This window comes from Bidens hawaiensis, unplaced genomic scaffold (assembly GCF_021521415.1).
Source record: "Bidens hawaiensis isolate Kalapana, Puna unplaced genomic scaffold, B.hawaiensis_p1.1 tig00054800_1, whole genome shotgun sequence".
In the NCBI taxonomy this organism is placed as follows: domain Eukaryota; kingdom Viridiplantae; phylum Streptophyta; class Magnoliopsida; order Asterales; family Asteraceae; genus Bidens; species Bidens hawaiensis.
The window spans coordinates 3,211-22,322 of NW_027499865.1; the positions used below are offsets into that span (position 1 = coordinate 3,211).

At 41.4% G+C, this 19,112-nt stretch overlaps 1 protein-coding gene across 1 annotated transcript; it reads right to left on the reverse strand.

The window, feature by feature from the left end:
• Positions 1 to 11,286: 11,286 nt before the first annotated feature.
• Positions 11,287 to 11,892, reverse strand: LOC143600697 (uncharacterized). Its single transcript, XM_077078316.1, has one exon. It carries the CDS (start codon positions 11,890 to 11,892, stop codon positions 11,287 to 11,289), a length of 606 nt encoding a protein of 201 aa, XP_076934431.1.
• Between the last annotated feature and the right edge of the window lie 7,220 nt (positions 11,893 to 19,112).

Consider the following 19,112-nt stretch of genomic DNA (forward strand, 5'->3'; position numbering starts at 1 on the left):
GACATTGTTGCTCCTGCAATTCGAGAGAATATTTCATCATGCACAGCAGACTGGATTATAGATAGTGCCCTAGCATCTTTCTTTCTGTTGTCTCGTAGCCTAACTCGATCACCATCAGCATCATTGTATCCCGTTCCCACAAGATCCCATAGATCCTGAGAAATCATTATTGTCTTCATACGAATCTTCCAGAATTCATAACCATTGCTTTGAAAATTGGAAGAGGAATGGAAGGAATACCACCGGTGTTAGACATCATTGGAGAGTAACACACTGTTAATGTTTTGATAATAACTTGCTACTAGAACAAAGTACTGAAACGGGCTTGATTGATTGCAAACAGAACCTGGTAAAGCTCTGATACCAATCTATTGGATCAGATTGATATATAAAACTAGGGTTGAAAGATTGAAAACTAGATACGTCTCATAAAATAAAAAAGGCCTTATATAGGCAAATTACAACTGAAATAAAAAATAACAAGCTAGCCTATTTAACAGGAAAACAAACGTGCAGAAATCAAACTAACTGATTGCAAAATACTAGGATTCTTTTATTGACTCAATAGGCTGCATCTTCAAACACCAACGTTCACAAAACTACTAACGGTTATCCAATGTTTGAATTAACTTAACACAATCCTTTTTCTTTTCTCTTTTTACATAAATAAAATATTAATGCATAATATCATTTAAGTATTTAACGGCCAACGTACCCTGGCCTCCTCTTGAACACTGGCTAATTTTCTGGCACTGGCGGCAGTTATCAACAACAATTGAGCTGGAACAAAGGCTATCTATGTCATTATGTGTGTATATTTCTCCAGGTGTTCGTTCACATTACTCAACCCTGATCTCCGTTGCGGATAGCCGCTGCCGGTTTTTGACCTTTGTGCCAAATGTTTTCTCCATATATATTGCATACATAATCTACTTGATGCATCCATTTCCGTATCTGTTGCAAACCTTGAATTTGCTTTGAATCGACTAGTATAGTAAAATAGTTTTAGGTACAAATGGTCATTTTCGAGGAGACCTAATATGAACGAAGTTGTGCTATGCAAGAATTTGAACAGAGACTAGAAAAACATATGTATCCCACACTTTTCGTGTAATGACATACTTAAATTGGGGGCAAAATTGCCATGATTGAGCCATAGAATATGGCCAAGACTAAAGTGGCGTCTACTGGCCACAGCAATAGCGTGAAGATTAACAGAAACATAAGCTACAGTGCTGGGAAGGCAACAAAGATGAACGTGGCAAACCCAAAAACCTCAGGCTTCTCCTTCTTGAGTGTATATATGATAAAAATAAACACATAGATAGTCTTGATTGCGTTTTCAACGTTGTTGATAACCATCATTGGTGCCGGAAATCTCGTCGGAGTCCATACCGAATCTGGGTGTTGGGCAGTTGAATGAGAGCATTTATGTCTTTTAAGTTTTTATTTATGTCTCTCTAAACCCCATGTATTACATATCTCCTCATTTCATTAAAATTAACTAATTAAGTGAGTGTTTTACTCTTAATGAACTATTTACATATATCCCTTCCAAAAACATCAATTACATATCTCCCTAATTTTTAAGTCAAACCGAGCCGGTGATAAGACGACATATTGAATGCTAATAAATCAAAATCGTTGTTAAGTAACAGATCTTGATTCTTGAATACGTGGGATCAAATTGACTTTTTTTACTACTGTATTATAAACATAGCTTCTGATCATTCTAAACTTATAATAACTTGTATACATATTTTGAAAATAAACAATGAGCCAGTGGTTTGCAAATTACAAATATGGAACCATGGTAGCTTCAAAATACATATATGAATCAGAAGATTGCTTATGGCTGCCTCTTCCATTCTGCCTCTCAATATATGCTCATGGATTTTCTTAATTTGGCTCAGCTTGCAGCTACAAAACTTTGATTTCCTTCATTATCCTAGTCCACATATGCATCTCTGTTGGTACAATAAATCTGTAATGCTCTTTTATTGCGAGCTCGTGCATCAAGTCTTTTTTTTTCTTTAATATAGGCAATGAAGTTCCTGAAGCTGAAAAAATGCCTACTACAGTAACAGGGGTGCAAATGAACCCAGTTGCTCGCAAGCTACTCGAGCTTGGAAACGAGCCGAGCTTGAGCCTTGTATAGGAAGAAAAGCTCGAAACGAGCCGAGCTTTTTCGAGCTTGAGCTCAAGCTGAGCCTCATATAAAACCCGTTTAGTTATCGAGCCAGAGCTTGAGCCTTGTATAGGAAGCTTGTTTAGGCTCATTAAGTTTTACCTCTTTTAGACTTCTATGTATTATGCTAATATTTCACAACCTAGCTTGAGCCGAGCTTTGGCTCGTTTAAGGTTTTTCTCAAAACATATAAATTATTAAAATATGAATATAAATTAATTAATACATAATAAACGAGTCGAGCCCGAGCTTGAAAAAAACAACTCGCAAAGCAAGCTCTCGAGCTTTCCACATACCATTACACGTACCGTTGTTTAGATCCATCACAAAATCTAGAAAATGTGACTTAGTTTGTAGTTTGATGTCCAAGCCATCCGTGCACTAAAATCAACCAACAAAACGATTTGTATTCAATAAAGATTTCATATCTATATATGTTATTAGACAATGGTTTATGTTAACATAGTTATCAGGGTTTATGTTAACATAATTATCAGTCACAGTGCATACCCTATGCTACCAATTTTGCAAGTAGAGTAATCGAAAAAATAATAAATATAATGCATAAATGATATTGAACCAAACAATGAAAATATCTTACCAAACAATCATACGAAGAAATAGTCTCTTAATTATAGATGACATTAAAGTAGCTTTTGAACAGGTTTTACAAAAGAAACACTAAAACAATATGCTTAATCATTAAACTAAATTCAACTATCAGTCAAAACTCATAGTATTTAAACGAATTGAAATTAACGCAACCATGCCCAAAGAGTAATTGCGATCTCTGAGGCCACTGGAACTGGGCTGTCATGACAGAAAAGGGGATCTTGTAAACTAAAAAGGTAAATGGGTAATTGTATCTTTAAAAGGGATATATGTAATTAAGTTCAAACATTGGTAAAATATGTAATTGATATATTTAAGGAGGGGACATATGTAAAAATCCTAAAGATTTACGTGCTTAATTTCTTGACCAATGTGGTACAATTTTTAGTTTGATGATAAATGAGTGACTAAACACTGTTTAAACTCGCTAATCTTTTATAACAGAACAATAACATATTAACAAACATAGAATATAGTCTAATCCACAAACATTGTTTTAACCTTATTTTGTTTCTACTTGTTGCTATTATAATTATCGTCATTGTTTGAGAAGTAATATAACATATATTGAAGAAACACTAGGTCGAACTGGGTAGTCCGATCGGGTATTTCCCCAAATGTGAGTATTCTGAAGGGTTATGAGAGCATATCCAAGCTAGCGCCTGCAAAACAGAACACCGTTAAGTCTCGTTACGGGAAGGACAGAGTGGGGGGTCTTCCCGTAACCACCCCCCGGCGTGAGAATCGGTATTGTATCTTAATCGGAATTAATACGACTGCCAGTATATAGCGTAGGGTTTAAGAGAGTGAATGAATGTACCTTGAAGAGATGATCTTCATATTTATAGCCGAAGGTAGAGGGAAGGTGATTGGTGGAGTTGTCACTATCAAGTTATTCCTTCTCTGCCTGAATGGACACGTGTTGCCCCTTTATTGGATGTGACAGCCTGGACCCGTTTATGGTGTAACCATTATCTGTGCACGTCATGGGATGGCCATTACGTGTCCAGGTGTCTTCTTTCCATTGGCCGATGTCGCAATCAGGAGGTTTTGAGGGAATCTTCTAGAAGTAGTTTGTTACAACTGCTCTTCCATATCATGTGGGGATCATATGTATGATGAGTCCCTTGAGTTATTCGTGGATTCCTTCCGTGGATGCTCGCATGACCGTCCGCGGGTTATGACGGAGTTCCACGAAGTGTCTTGGATTATGGATGGCTTTACCAATCCACTTGTTCCTTGCGCGGATGTCTTTTGGCGATCTGCGGGTTTGTTGATGGATCCGTGGGTGGCGGATGTATTTGATGAAATGCGGGTCGGATAAGGGATCCATGGGTAGCTTTGCTACCCTCCCTCTATAAGTACCCCCAGTCCATTGTTGCTTCCGTGAGTCGATGTCGCGGGTGGAATTATGGACTTTTGTCTTTTGTCGCGAGTTGCAACTACTAGTCCTTAGGATTCCTGTTGCTTTTGAACTGGGGTACTGTTTAGGCGTCTGCGATGTGACGTCTCCTGTCCGAGTCGTGTCAGGAGTGGTACTCGAGGTTTCTGCACGAGATTTTAGGCGGCATGTTTAAAATCATTTTGTTTTGACAGTTCCCGCCTAACGTGTCACCGCTTGGTTGGTTGCTTGCTGGGGCTGAACTGTCTCCCTCTCTCTTCGTATTAATTGTGATGTGTATATATAGTGGAGGCCGTTTCACTTTCCGATTTACTTGCAAAAAATTTTCCTCTAAGCCTATCCATCTTCTCTTCATCTTCTTCTGAGTTTACTGTTACCCCGATCAGTCATGGCTGGTGGTAAGAAGGGTAGCAAGGCCAAGGACGGCAAGAAGGATTCATCTAGGGGGTTTTTAGAGAACATATGTATCAACTGGAAGTCGTCTGATTTCTAGGATATTGTCAACCTTTATGGGTTGGCGCCGGAGTGGGGGGGGGGGGCGTAACTTCCTTCTCCTGGTTCTACAGCCGACCAGCCGCCGGCCAGGAAGATTGCTTTGTATGGTGAGTCGTTCACCACAGGCAATTTCCGGTTGCCTATCACCAGGTTTTTCGATGATTTCTTGGTTGCTACTAGGATTCATATGTCTCAGTTGAATCCGTTCGGAGTAATGAGGCTCCGACACTTCGAATTCTACTGTAGGTCTCTTGCGATGGAACCTATGGTGGATCGCTTTCTTGCGATCTACAAGATTTAGATCCGCGGCAGCTGGTTTAGTTTCGCCGTCCAGGGGAAGTCAATCGGGACTGAGCCTCCGAGGAGTGCTCACGAATGAAAGAACAAATTTTTGTGGGTCAATGTGGACGTTATTCCGCTAGCCATGACCCGCCGCTCGCTGACCCCTAAATTTTCCCTGCCTGCTGCCAACACTGAGGGTCAGGAGTGGTTCCAGGAGTTGACGCGGACTCCTAATCCGATGGATCTGATCCCTGGGTCCGCGTTGGTCCAGGTGGGGATGAGCCGTCTTTGGCCGTATCCTGCGGAGCAGCCATACTTCTCCCGGGACGATGGACGTAAGTTTTTCTTCTACTGTGCCTGTTAGTGTTTTTTATGCTTTCCATATGTTTGCTTTTTTTTTTACAGGGGAGTGTTCGTTGTTTGAAGTTCTTATTCCCACCGTCGTGGAAGATATATTCAGGATGCCCCTGGAGATGTATCAAGAGCCTATTCTTGATCACTTCAAGGGTAATTTCCTTTTTCCCACCCGCGGCCGCACAGAGCCGGTAATCACCGAGTCCGCGGTGGTTCAAGGTGTGTACATTCTAAACCCTAAACCTCTTAGCATTATGCATCCGGACGGGACGATAATCCTTTCTTCTAGTGATGAATCCTCTAGTGAGGATTCAACTAGTGAGGGTTCCCCTCCCGGTACTCCGGAGAGTTTTCATGCTGGCGTGTTGCGTGCTATTGCAGTTCTTGTCAGCCACAGGAAGAGGACGGATATTGCCGGTGTATCCGGTCTGAATAAGAATTCAGATGCCGATGAACCCGCTGGTGGTGAGGCTACTGTGGACACCGACGATCCCGCTGGTGGGGAGGTGACCTAGACTTCTGACCCCACTGGTGGCGAAGCGGCCAAAGGTACCGGTGACCTTGCAAGTGGGGAGGTTACCAAGGCTGGGGGGAGGGTCCCCCTTTAAGAAGATCAGGTTGACCCGGCTTTAGGATCGGGTCAAGAGCCGGACTACCGCACGACCACCCGCAGGTAACTATATGCTTATGTCCTTGGACTAGTGCTGTAAATAGCTTCAAAGATTTGTTTCCGGATCAACAGCCGTTGCTGCGCCGCATCCACCTTCTCCGCCTCCGAAGGTTTTGCAGAAGGTTGGCGAGGATGTGCCTCCTAAGGATGTCCATATTCCGCCACCTGAGGTAGTGGTGGAAACGAAGGTTGTGCCTCCAAAGGATATATCTACAACTCCTCCAGTTTTCACAGGTGAAGGGGTGGAGTCCTCTAACCAAGGGGACTCCACCTTTCGCCCCTCACGGAATCTTGGTTCTGACGCGCTCTTCACCGATCCGCGTGTGTGCCAAGAACTCTTTGAGCATTGCCTCCCACCCTCCGAGTGTAACAGGATACATTCTCATACTCAGGCTAGTCTGGCGCAAGCACTTAGCTACCATCTGGCTAATGTTCTGTCAACTAGTCGTGAGGTATTCAAGGGTTGGGTGGTTGGTCAAACCGACCTTGAGCGCGCCGTTCAACGCATGGTCGAAGCTGAAGCGGCAAGGGATGCTGCCCAGGCGGAGCTAAGAAGAATGAAGTTGCCCTCCTGATTGCTCGGGAGGAGAATAAGCGTTTGAAGGAGCGGATAGCCGCTCAGGTCGAGTTTATCGCCTCCCGGGATGAGGAGGTTCGGAGGCTTGCGTCCGAGGTTCTGGAGAAGGATACATGCCTTGCCTCTGTTACCGAAGAGAAGGTGAGGCTGGATAAGGCTTTCATTAACGCCTTTGATGAACGGCACTGGCTTATGAAATTTGGCATCCCCAAGGTAAATACTTTGATCACGTTTGTCTTATGAGAATATTATGTTGACTTTTCCTTGGACCAGATTGTCAGGCTTATCAAGAAAGGCCCTGAGCTTGGGGATTGCTTGGCTAACTTGTTGGTCAGCTCGTCGTGGGTGGGTCGCCAAGCTGGCTTACAGGAGGGGTACACCATGGCTCGCGAGGGACGTTCGCCTACAGAATTTGAGCTTCAAGGCCAGGATTGTCAAAAGGAGTATGACGCGTTGATGGAATCCTTTGATAATCTTTCCTTTGACATCCTGAAGTATATAGAGGAGAACCGTCGCGAGCCCACAGCTGTTGGTGAGCTGCGCCTTCATGTAAATAAGCTGCTCGCAGAGGCTGAGGATAAGGAGGCCACCCACGACGAATAGAATGATAGTGTAGATTTATCGATGTACTTTCTTTCTTGTTTTGTAAATTTCATGTACCTATGAAATGGAATGGATTTGTATTTTTCACTTGCGTTGAACTTTTGTATTTGTAGCCCTCTTTGTCCATGACCCATCCGCTTACAGTTATGCCTTGTCTTCTTTTTGTTCTTTTTTGTACCTTGTGTTCCGATAATGTCTGACGTACCAGCTAAAGCATTTAGTTTGTCTGGTTACTATAGAGCTAGTAGGTCGCCGATTATATCTGAGATTTGACAGATGTGACAGGTCTGCCATGCACAGAAAAAGCTCTGACAGCTGGCTCGCGCAGTACGTTGGGATTTTAAATTTTTGACTTTTGGTTTTCCCGCGCTGACGTGTCACAATCTGATTGGTAGCCAGTCGCGTTGCACTTTTCCAGGTATTAAATGCTACCACTATATATATCTGTCGATTTCATCTTTATCTTCTTCACTTTTGTGTTGAAGAGTTGAATTAAGCGTTACCGGAACTATTGAAGTAATTCTCTTCTTCTTTAAGCTTCCTTTATCTGATTACTCAGTAGCCATAGCTCGTTGCAATCAATACTTGGCCGATTATATGGCATCGACAAGACCTAATTATCAAACCATCGATTCTGTACCATTGATTGGGACGTCAAAGGTTTTCAAGACGTCGTCAATGCTTACGGTATAGCTCCAGAATGGGAGCCGGAATTTCCAGCTCCTGGTTCGACGGCGAACCGATCTCCGGTGGGGAAGATGGCTTGTTTGCTGAATATTTCAGCTCCAGGAATCTCCGATTTCTGGTTACCCGGTTTCTGGGTAAGCTGATAACTGGAAATATGATTCATATTTCCCAGCTTCATGCTTCGGCGGTGATGCGCATGCGTCATTTTGAGTTTGTTGCCGGGCGCATGGCATTGTGCCTACTATTGATAAGTTTGGCATGTTCTACCGCTTGCATGGTAGGGGTGGCCTCTACGTTTGCCTTCCAACTGACTAGAAGGCTATTTCTGTGGACACACCTCTCCTGGACCCTCATTGGGCCAGGAAATTCTTTTGGATACGGGAGGACGTGATCTCGTCGCCCATGTACTGGCATTCGGTGGATCAGCCATTGCTTGCCTTGCCATTCGTTGATCGTCCGGAAAGGCATGGGTGGTATCAACAATTGACCCATACCCCCACTCCTATGCGCCCCATCCCTGAATCTACTCTCTTGAGGACTGGGATGAGTCGCCTGTGGCCTTATCTGGACGATGTGCCTTATTTCTGGAAGTCGAATGGATGTAAGTAGACTTGCCATACTTCCTGAGCTTATCCTAGTTTCTAATTTTGGTTTATTATGCAGCTGAAGGTCTTCTACTATCTGTTCTTGTGGCGGATGTGCCTAGGGTTATGCACATTGCTGCCTGCGATAAGAAGGAGCTCCCTATCCTTGACAAGACCAAGGATAGTTTTTTTTGTCCTGAACAAACCGTCCGGAGCCTATAGTCTCTGAGGGCTTGTTCGCGACAGGTAATTTATCTTTGATACGACCAAGGATAATTTTCTGTGTATTCTCGCCGGTTACTGAATATGTATTATAATACAGCCTTTCGTCGCAAGAGGAAAGAAACATCATCCAGCCACGCTCCGTTGGATGTGGCTGGGGAAAAGCAGGGAATGAATCTTCCTCCCCCTTCCTCCGAAAGCGAAGAGGGTTCGCATTTGTGACCGTGTTGCGGTCCTTACTAAAGGTATCGCATATACTTTCCTATGGATTTGTGTTCATTGTTTAGTTGCTTATTTGGCAGTTTATTTTTGTGCAGCCCCAGTTATCCTCTTGGACTCTCCTCCCACCAAGAGTTACCTTAGCCGGTGGTCTTCTGCTGGTAAGGAGCAGTCCAAAGAGGGTTCAACTTCCTCTGGTGCCCAGAGGTTGGAGTCGCCGCCTTCGCCTCCAGCCCATGAAGCTGAGGAGCCTTCCGAGCGGGTGCTGGTACCTCGCCCGCCTCCTCATGAATCCGAGAAGGGGGAGAGGGGCCGTATTACGCAGAGCGGTATTGTTCGGCACGTCCCTGAATGGAATCTGACTCCTTCCTCACGATTTTCTGATGGGGAGGTGTGTTTTGATTTCCTTCATGAGGGTGTGTCCCCTGCGGAGCGCGAGTACCAGTAGAACCAGTCCCGGGTATCTGTTGGCAATTTGTATATATATCATCTAGCCAACCTGGTTTCCACAACCCAAGCGATATACCGGGACTGGAACTTCGGAACTGGGGTCCTCAGGAGAACCTGTTGGAAGAGCTCCGGGCAGAAAGGGAAAAATATTGTCTCGCGGCTAACACCGAAAGGTGGAAGTTGAGAGATTCTGAACGGGCTCTTGAGCAAGAGAGGGAGCGGAAAGCTGCTGCTGCTAAGGAATGGGAGGAGGCGTGTCGGCGACAGAACGTTTCACTTGAAACCGCGTGCTCTCTATCCCGTGTCCGCGAGGCTGAGCTTGCGAAGGCAGAAGAAGCCAAGAGTGATGTTGAAGCTCACTTTGCAGCTCAGGAGGAAGCTATCAGTACCCTTGGCGCTGCTGCTGTTGAAAAGGATCAATTAATTGAAGACCTGATCAAGGAAAACACCAAGTACATTGGTGAGCAGGGCGCTTTGAAGTTAAGTTCTGAGGAAGCTTCCTCTGACCATGCCTGGTTGATGCGGGAAGGTTTTCCCAAGGTATGGGTTCCTCCGTCTTTATCATGACTTGTGAATTCGTTCTGCTGATTCTTGAATTGTTTTCGTAGGTTACCTCCCGTATTCATAGAGGAGATGAATTAGGAGACTGCCTTGATGATATTCTATGCGCGTCTAGTGACTCGGGTCGCAAGGCGGGTTTCTAGGAAGGGATAGCCTTTGCTCGGGAAGGTCGCTCCATTGAAGATTTTGACCTTCACGGAGTGGATGTGGATGGGAAGTATGATGCGCGAATGGATGCTTTTGACCAACTGCATTTTCCCGTCCAGGATGCTATCCAAAGTTTTGCTGAGGCGGCGGATGGCGTTTGCCAGTTCTGCGACTATCTTCGTGAAGAATAATTTTGTTGTATATATATGTATTTTTCTTGTTCCTGTAATCCCTTTTTTGAATGTATATATGGCACGGATTTTACATTTTGTCTTGTATGAGTACACTATAAATGTGTGTGAGCTAAATTCGTCATGTATCCAAAATATAGGATTAGGATAAGTATTGGCGCGCAGGCCTTTCCGTAAAGAAACTAACATTCTAGGAAGTTTTTAAACAGTAGGATAATTGTGCGTTAACCATATTTATATTAACGTTATGGTAAATTAAGTCTGGCACGTAGATCAGAACATTAGGCACGCAGGCCGTTAAAGAGGCGCGCAGGCCCAAAAGGAAATTACACGATTTAGATATAGCACTTCCGCAGTTGCGCAACGTTCCAAGTCCTGGGGATAGGAGTGCCATCCATTCTTTTCAGTTTGTATGCACCTTTTCCCAGTACTTTGGTAATTTGATAGGGGCCTTCCCAGGTTGGTGCTAACTTTCTTGGTGATTCGGCGTTTGATGCTTCGTTGCTTCGGAATACGTAATCGCCATGGTTGTATTTGCATAATTTGACTCGTGTGTCATAGTATTTTTGGAGTTGGCGTTTGTATTTGCTTTCACGTATTGCGGCCAACTCTCTTCTTTCTTCTAAGAGATCCAGGTTTAACCGGAGCTCTTTTTCGTTATCGGCAATCAAAAGCATTCGCGCGGATGGGACCTCAATTTCAGCCGGAATTACTGCTTCCGTGCCATAAGTTAAGCCGACTGGTGTCTCTGAGTTGCTCGTCTTTTTACTGGTGCGGTGTGCCCACAGCACATGGGGCAAATCTTCAACCCACCCAGTTCGTATGGTTCCCAGTCTGGCCTTGATACCTTCTTTGATACTTCGGTTGGCCCGTTCGACTTGTCCGTTGGCTTGCGGGTGGGCAACTGATGTGAACACTTGCTTTATTTGCAACTCAGATAACCATTCCTGGAGGCTGCTATCCGCGAATTGAGTCCCATTATCGCTGACTAGCGTCTGGGGGAGACCAAAATGACAGATAATATATTCCCATAAGAATTTCTTCATATTCGTTGCCTAACATGGGCCAGAGGTTTGGCCTCTACCCACTTTGTGAAGTAGTCGATGGCGACTAACAAGAACTTCACACGTCCGGGGGCCTCGGGGAACGGTCCCATGATGTCTATGGCCCATTTTTGGAAAGGCCATGCTGCAGTGACTGGAACTAGGTCATTCTGAGGTCGCAATGTCCGGGGTGCGTGTCGTTGACAGGCATCGCATTTTCGGATTTCTTTGAGGGCATCCATGTGCATGCCCGGCCAATAGTATCCTGCATTCATTATTTTTGCTACCACCATTCTTGGTCCTACGTGTAGCCCACAGATGCCCTCATGTATTTCTCGGACTACGTAGTTGGCATCGTCTGCGTCTACACATCTGAGCAGTGGGCCAAGGAATGACTTTCCGAACAGAACTTCATCATGCATTTGATACCACAACGCCTTATGGTGGATCTTTCGAGCCTCTGCCTTATCTTCCAGGAGGATGCCGGAGGACAAGTAAGGCCTGATTGGTTCCGTCCAGGACGTTGCTCCGGTCTGGATGACCAGAACTTGGTGTTGAGGAACAGACGGAGCGTTCAGAACCTCGATTCTAACGTCTCTGCCCATGTGTTCGAAGCTGGTGGATGCCAATTTGCTCAAGGCATCCGCGGGTCGATTCTCACTTCTTTTGATGTGCATCACTTTACATGAAGTGAATTGTTGCATAGCTTGGGACAGATATGAGGCCATGACATCATTCTTTGCTTCATAAGTCCCTAAGACCTGTCCTGCAATGAGCATAGAATCGACCCGAGCCTCTAAAAATTTCACACCAAGCTTTTTTGAAATCCGCAGTCCAGCCAAGAATGCTTCGTATCCAGCTTCATTGTTTGTACTTTTGAAGTTTAACTTGATGGCATAGGTGAACTCTTGGCCGTCTGGGTTAATCAATTTCAGACCCACGCCTGATCCCTCCCTACTTGATGCTCCATACGTAAATAGAGTCCATTGTTGGCTTTCATCGGAGGGGATCGGGGTTGTTCAAACAGGCATTCCAGGACTTTGCCTGTGGGTACCTCTGTGACAAAGTCCGCAAAGACCTAGCCTTTGATCGCGGGTCTAGGCTTGAACTCAATGGAGTGTTCACCTAGTTCAATTACCCATTTGGCTAATCTCCCGAATAATTCAGGTTTGGCCAACACGTTTTTCAGCTTGTAGCCTGTCAAACCTTGTATTGGGTGACCTTGGAAGTACCTCTTTAACCTCCGTGCCGCATAAACTAGCGCCAGCACAAGTTTTTCAAGCATCGAGTACCGGGTTTCGGCATCCGCTAGCGTTCTACTGACGTAGTATATCGGCGTTTGGATGGCTTTACAATCCGTTAGGAGAACTGCCCCAATTGCAATATCCGAAGCGGATAAGTACAATATGAGAGGTTCTCCTTCTCGGGGTGCGGTCAATGTTGGAATCTCTATGAGGCATTTTTTCACTTCTAGGAACGTCGTTTCTGCTTCCGGTGTCCATTTGAAATGTGCCTTTTTTAGGTAATTTCGTAACGTTGACACGAATGGTTAAGATTTAGCCGCATGATTTGCCAGAAATCTCTTTAGAGCCACTAATCTTCCATTCAACGTTTGGACCTCTTTTAGTGAAGACGGGGAGGGCATCCGGGCGATGGCCTATACCTTCTCCGGGTTTGCATTGAATCCCTCCCCGGTGACAATTACTCCCAGGATCTTTCCCTCTTCAATGCCAAAAGAGCATTCGAAGGGTTAAGTCCCACGGATGGTGCCTATGAAGAAACACTAGGTCGAACTGGGTAGTCCGATCCGGTATTTCCCCATATATGAGTTTTGTGAAGGGTTATGAGACCAGATCCAAGCTAGCGCCTGCAAAACAGAACACTGTTAAGTCTCGCTATGGGAAGGACAGAGTGGGGGGTCTTCCCATAACCACCCTCCGGCGTGAGAATCAGTACTTTATCTTAATCGGAATTAATACGAGTACCAGTATATAGCGTAAGGCTTTAGAGAGTGAATGAATGTACCTTGAAGAGATGATCTTCGTATTTATAGCCGAAGGTGGAGAGAAGATAATTGGTGGAGTTGTCACTATCAAGTTATTCCTTCTCTGCCTGAATGGACACGTGTTGCCCCTTTATTGGATGTGACAGCCTGGACCCGTTTATGGTATAACCATTATCTGTGCACGTCGTGGGACGGCCATTACGTGTCCAGGTGTCTTCTTTCCATTGGCCGATGTCGCAATCAGGAGGTTTTGAAGGAATCTTCTAGAAGTAGTTTGTTACAACTGCTCTTCCATATCACGTAGGGATCATACGTATGATGAGTCCCTTGAGTTATTTGTGGATTCCTTCCACGGATGCTCGGGTGACCGTCCGTGGGTTATGACGGAGTTTCACGAAGTGTCTTGGATTGTGGATGGCTTTACCAATCCAATTGTTACTTGCACGGATGTCTTATGGCGATCCGCGGGTTGGTTGATGGATCCGTGGGTGGCGGATATCTTTGACGATCCGCGGTCGGATAAGGGATCCGTGGGTAGCTTTGCTACCCCTCCATCTATATATATATATGTATATTTTTTGGTACTCGTTTGGGGCACCCGGATTCTAAAAAACGGGACTGATAACTAATAATGAAGTAATAACATACTATGTTTAAATTTTGATTGTATTGATAACTGATGTTTAATTGAGTTTACCTCATGTTAAATAGTCGAATACTTGAAAATAAGAATTCGTAATTGTTGTGGTAAATTTTATTATAGGTTTTGTAATTTTTGGTTGTTGCTGAAAAGCTAGCTGTACAATATGCAGCGATCTTCATCTTAAAGGCTACATGTGACTGGGTTTTTGCTAATAAATTTGCTCGATAGTGATGTATTTACGAAATAAAAAATGTGCAAATTTGAAGCTGTACCGGAACAAGTGGGAAATATTGCATCTTCCTTATTAACTCATTGGTATTTTTTCTACCTACCTAATTCAATTAGGACTGTCCAAACTATCACACCCCAACCTAACCTAAGGCGGAAATGCCGGGGCGTGATCCGATTGCTCATAGCTTGAAGATACTATCATTGAATATAAGTGATAATATCTAATTAATTTTTTTATTCAAATATACACACAATAATCAAATACAACCAAACAATTCAAATAAATAAATATAACAAGTCTTAAACCCACGTATGTCTTCATTATAATCCTAAGGTCTTTCTAAGTGTCCATTCTTCAACTCAGACAACCTGCATATGCATAGAAAATGGAGTTTTGTCAACAAATATGTTGAGTTAGATGATCACCAATTTTGACACAGCAAATAATTATATAATAGATTAATAATAAATGATAAGTGTTAAATGCGCAAACCAATCTATGTGGTAATAATCAATCAAACCTTAACAAACCAAAACCAAGTTATACTCGTGTGCCAATGAATCGTTGCCAAGCGAATAGAGCATTGATTACAATGACTAGATTGTCGGTTTACCTTCGCCAAGCGAATTGGGCTCCGGTTACTAAGACGGTCGTATGATCATACTAATGAGAACCCTATACAAGGGGATATGTTGGACCTCTCCGAAACGTTATCAAGTAAACAATTAAACATGTAGCAAATAGCAAATAGCATTCAACTGATATTCACACAATGATTATATTTGCGATTTTGTGTATATATATAGAATAGAAAATTTGAGTAAATACGCATATGTCCCCAAAACATTTAAAAATAGTGTATAAAAAGGGGAATGGTCAAACTCACCTTAAACGGAAGGCAAGTGATTAATAAATTCGACAAACGAACTAATGATTTAAGCGAGTCGTCCAATACGCGTCCAACAAGATTAGTGATAAGAATCTGAAACTTTTTGATATGAAACTATAAATAAAAACGAACTTAATGTCACTGGAATCAATCCAAACGGATGAGTAGAGCTCTAGTTATGTTGAATTAAACGTTTAAGCGAGCTGGTACTGACCAGAATCAGAACAGCGAGTCGGAAGTTAGATTTTGGTCAGTAGCCTTAAAATCACGTTACGAGAATAAAAGTCTTCTGGACTGAACATTGAATCTGACCAGAAGTGTGAGAAAACGATAAGTCAAACTTGTTGACTGTTTTACCCTTTATCGGGTTTTAAAACAATTGACCAGTCAACACCCTTCAATCACCGAAATTGATTGAAGGCTATTGACTAGGGAATGTGTATGAATGATTCTACAGTTTACAACTTACCTGGAAAGTTATAGGATTGACGAGAAACGGAAGTCAAAGATCCTAAAGCAAGCAAAGTCAACGAACAAGTCTTGAATCTTTAACAAAGATGCAAAAAGCGAAGGGTTGGAGGATGAACAGAGGTGAGGCTATGGGATGTTCTTTAGGGTTAGATTAAACTTTACAGCAGATGGTTATGTCTTGTTTATATAGGAAAACATAAAACGAACTAATTATGGGCTTTTGGCCCGTTTAGGTAAGTAAATCATACTTTTATGAATAAATCACTGAATATAATCAAAAGATTTGATCTTGGATGATAAGAAACGAGATTATACTTATGTTTCAGTTATAGGATTGTTTCTTGGCCCTTAATTCTCTCTAATATGCCTAAAATAAATGATTTAATACCTTAAACGAGTTAACGAACGAAGACGAACCAAGATTAGGTGCAGTGGGGCCACCGCGCTGCGCGGCCAGCAGGTAGGCTAGCCTTCGTGCGGCGCTCCGGAGGGTATGGTGGATAAGTTTCACACGTTGTCACATTTAGTCCTTGTATTTTGGTCTTTGAGCATTTTTATGAACTTTTGATAATATAAACACTATTTAAACTACAAGGGCTTCAAGTGAATTATTAGAAACTTAAATATTTATAATTATTTGGTTTTTGATTAATAATAGTGATCTAAAATATTTTCGGGTCGGGTTATACGCAACGAATACAGTTTCGAAATATCCGAGATGTTACACAAACTATTCTTGGTATATCTCGGGAACCACCCCGGACGATACATTCCAACCCAAAAATCAAATCGAAAATGATTAAAGAAATGAATAGTTAGAGTGCCCATGGATTTCCATAGATTTTTCACCCAACTAAGCATTTAAAATAATTTAAAACAAAAATTTGGAAGTATAACTGTTTAGCCGGTTATGTTTACCACGTAACCGTTTAGCCGATTACAGGTACCACTTGAAGTTATGGTTGTACGAGATTTGTCATTCCCCCACGCTTCAAGGTGAATAAACAAAACAAAGCACGGGAATTCTTAAGGAATTTCCCACAATAAAATATAATCTACCAAAAACTAAGAGGATTTAAAAATATTTTTAAAGTTGAGGCATAACCTCGGAATTTGTGTGTGTGCAACAAATAAACAAGATATATACAATTTAAATCATTAATCTGAGCAAGCTGTAAACAATTTATTTAAATAGCACATAAGGCAAATCAGATAAGCACGTATAGGTTCCTAACATATGTCTAGGACAATTTCTAACGACCTATCTTATAACCTTCGGCTTTGATACCAATAAGATTTAAACACTATTTAAAGTACAAGGGCTTCAAGTGAATTATTAGAAACTTAATTATTTATAATTATTTGGTTTTTGATTAATAATAGTGATCCAAAATATTTTCGGGTCGGGTTATACGCAACGAATACAGTTTTGAAAAATCCGAGATGTTACACAAACTATTCTTGATGCTCGCTCGAAAAATGGTTGTTCAATTTCGGCTTGGTTGGAAATGAGTTGTTCGGCTTGGTATGCTTTTAAAACAAGTCAAGCACGAGCAAAGCCTCACTCGGTTCGTTTAGTTCATAACAACCAAACATTTTTTTAATTTTTTTTTATATATTAAAATTATTTGAGACTAGTTTTATCATACTTAAAAAAAATTGATTACATAAATACATCACAAGTTTACACATGTGCAAAATTTATTTAATAACAAATTTACATATGTGAAAAAAAACATAGATATGTGTAAAAAAACATAGATATGCGTAAAAACTAATTTTCATAATTGTAATCATAAATATATATATAAAAAGTGATTAAACTACACTCCAATAATATTAACACACAAATTTTTTTTTATAAAAAACGTTAGTTATTAAGAGTTCCTTAAGGTTATTAAATAATTTAAGAGTTCTGTAATGATACTTACACCCACACACACACACACACACACACACACATATATATATATATGGTTGAGTTATTCTACAAAGGGTAACAAAAATAAAAATGATGAAAAGACATAATTTATTGTCATGTGTCAAGTGAGGACCAAAAGAGGAAGAGAATAAAAGGAAAAACACATATTTTCTCTGGTCACATGCAAGACACATGTCAATCCCCCCTATTATTTTAAAACGTCTATAACTTTTTGTTCGACATTAAAAAAACGTTCACCATTATAACAAGTTTGTTTTATCTTTAATGTGAGTATGATTTTGTTTTCTAAAAATAAAAAAAATTATGTCCTTGTTTCTTTTTGGTTGTCATTGTGTCTTATGTTCATTATTGTTTCCCTCTATATATCATTGTGTGTTTATGTTTATCATTTTTTTTTTCAAAAGTGATGAAATCTGAAAATTGTAGTAGTGAAATAACAATGTTGTGTAATTCTAATATGTAAACATAAAGATAAAATAATGACTATATCTAATACATAAAAGTATAAAACACAATGATTGATGCAATTACACAATAATATAAAACATAAAACTTAATGGAGAATGCATATTACATAATGATCTGAAACGTAAAACACAATGTTAATTACATAATACACAATAACCTGAACATAATACACAATGACTAAAGCAAAATGATGAGTAGAAAGACACAATAACGGACAAGAGATAAAATAATGAACATAAAGATACAATGACGAACAAAAGACACAATGACGTTATAACATCCTACTTTTATGAATAAACAATAAAAGAATGCTATTTTAATAAATTGTATGTTATTATTTAATTATGTTGAATAATAATAAGTTGAGTGTGGGCTTGGAAAATAAAAGATGGATTAAGGGATGGTGATGGGCCTTAAGGTCCATGGGCTTGGGGGTATTTAAACACCCTTAAACCTCCCTAAAACCCTAAACCCTCATTTCCACCTTCCCTCTATACACACTCAAAAAACACATATAACACTCTCCTTCAAATCCGGATCTAAATCCAAGCTAAAGGAGGGAAAATTTCGTATTCAAGCACCATCAAACAGCAAGAAACACCTCTAGGTCATGTGTTGACTCATATCCGAAGCAAACCGGATCTAAAGAGGTATTTTGTAATTAAAATGATAAGTGTTTTAGGTCAGTTTGCTATGAAACTGAGTAGGATAGTAAATTGGGCCATATCATGTTAGAAAAACCCAAACTTTTCCACAAACTGGTTATCGGACGAGAGACTCCGTTTGGTTCGTGTAAAGGCAAAAAGATGAAGTTGTTATGACCCAAAACTCGTTTTATCGGTAAGACGTGCATAAAGGGAGGAAAAAATCGATTAAAACATAAAGGCATGATAAACCAGCTTTGAATCGAATTCATGAGAATTCCATTCGATTGGAAGAAAATTCAATTCGATTCGTTTGGGATTCTATTCATTTTGGAATTCGATTCGATTCATTTTGAAATTTGATTCGTTTGGGATTTGATTCGATTCGTTTTGGAATTCGATTCGTTTTGAAATTCGATTCGACCCAGATCTGAGGTGAAACAAGGTGTTTTTCATGATTCAATCTCCATCAAACATCCAAGAAAACATACAAGATCCTAACTCAAGCCAAGCTCGAACCGGAATCGAGCC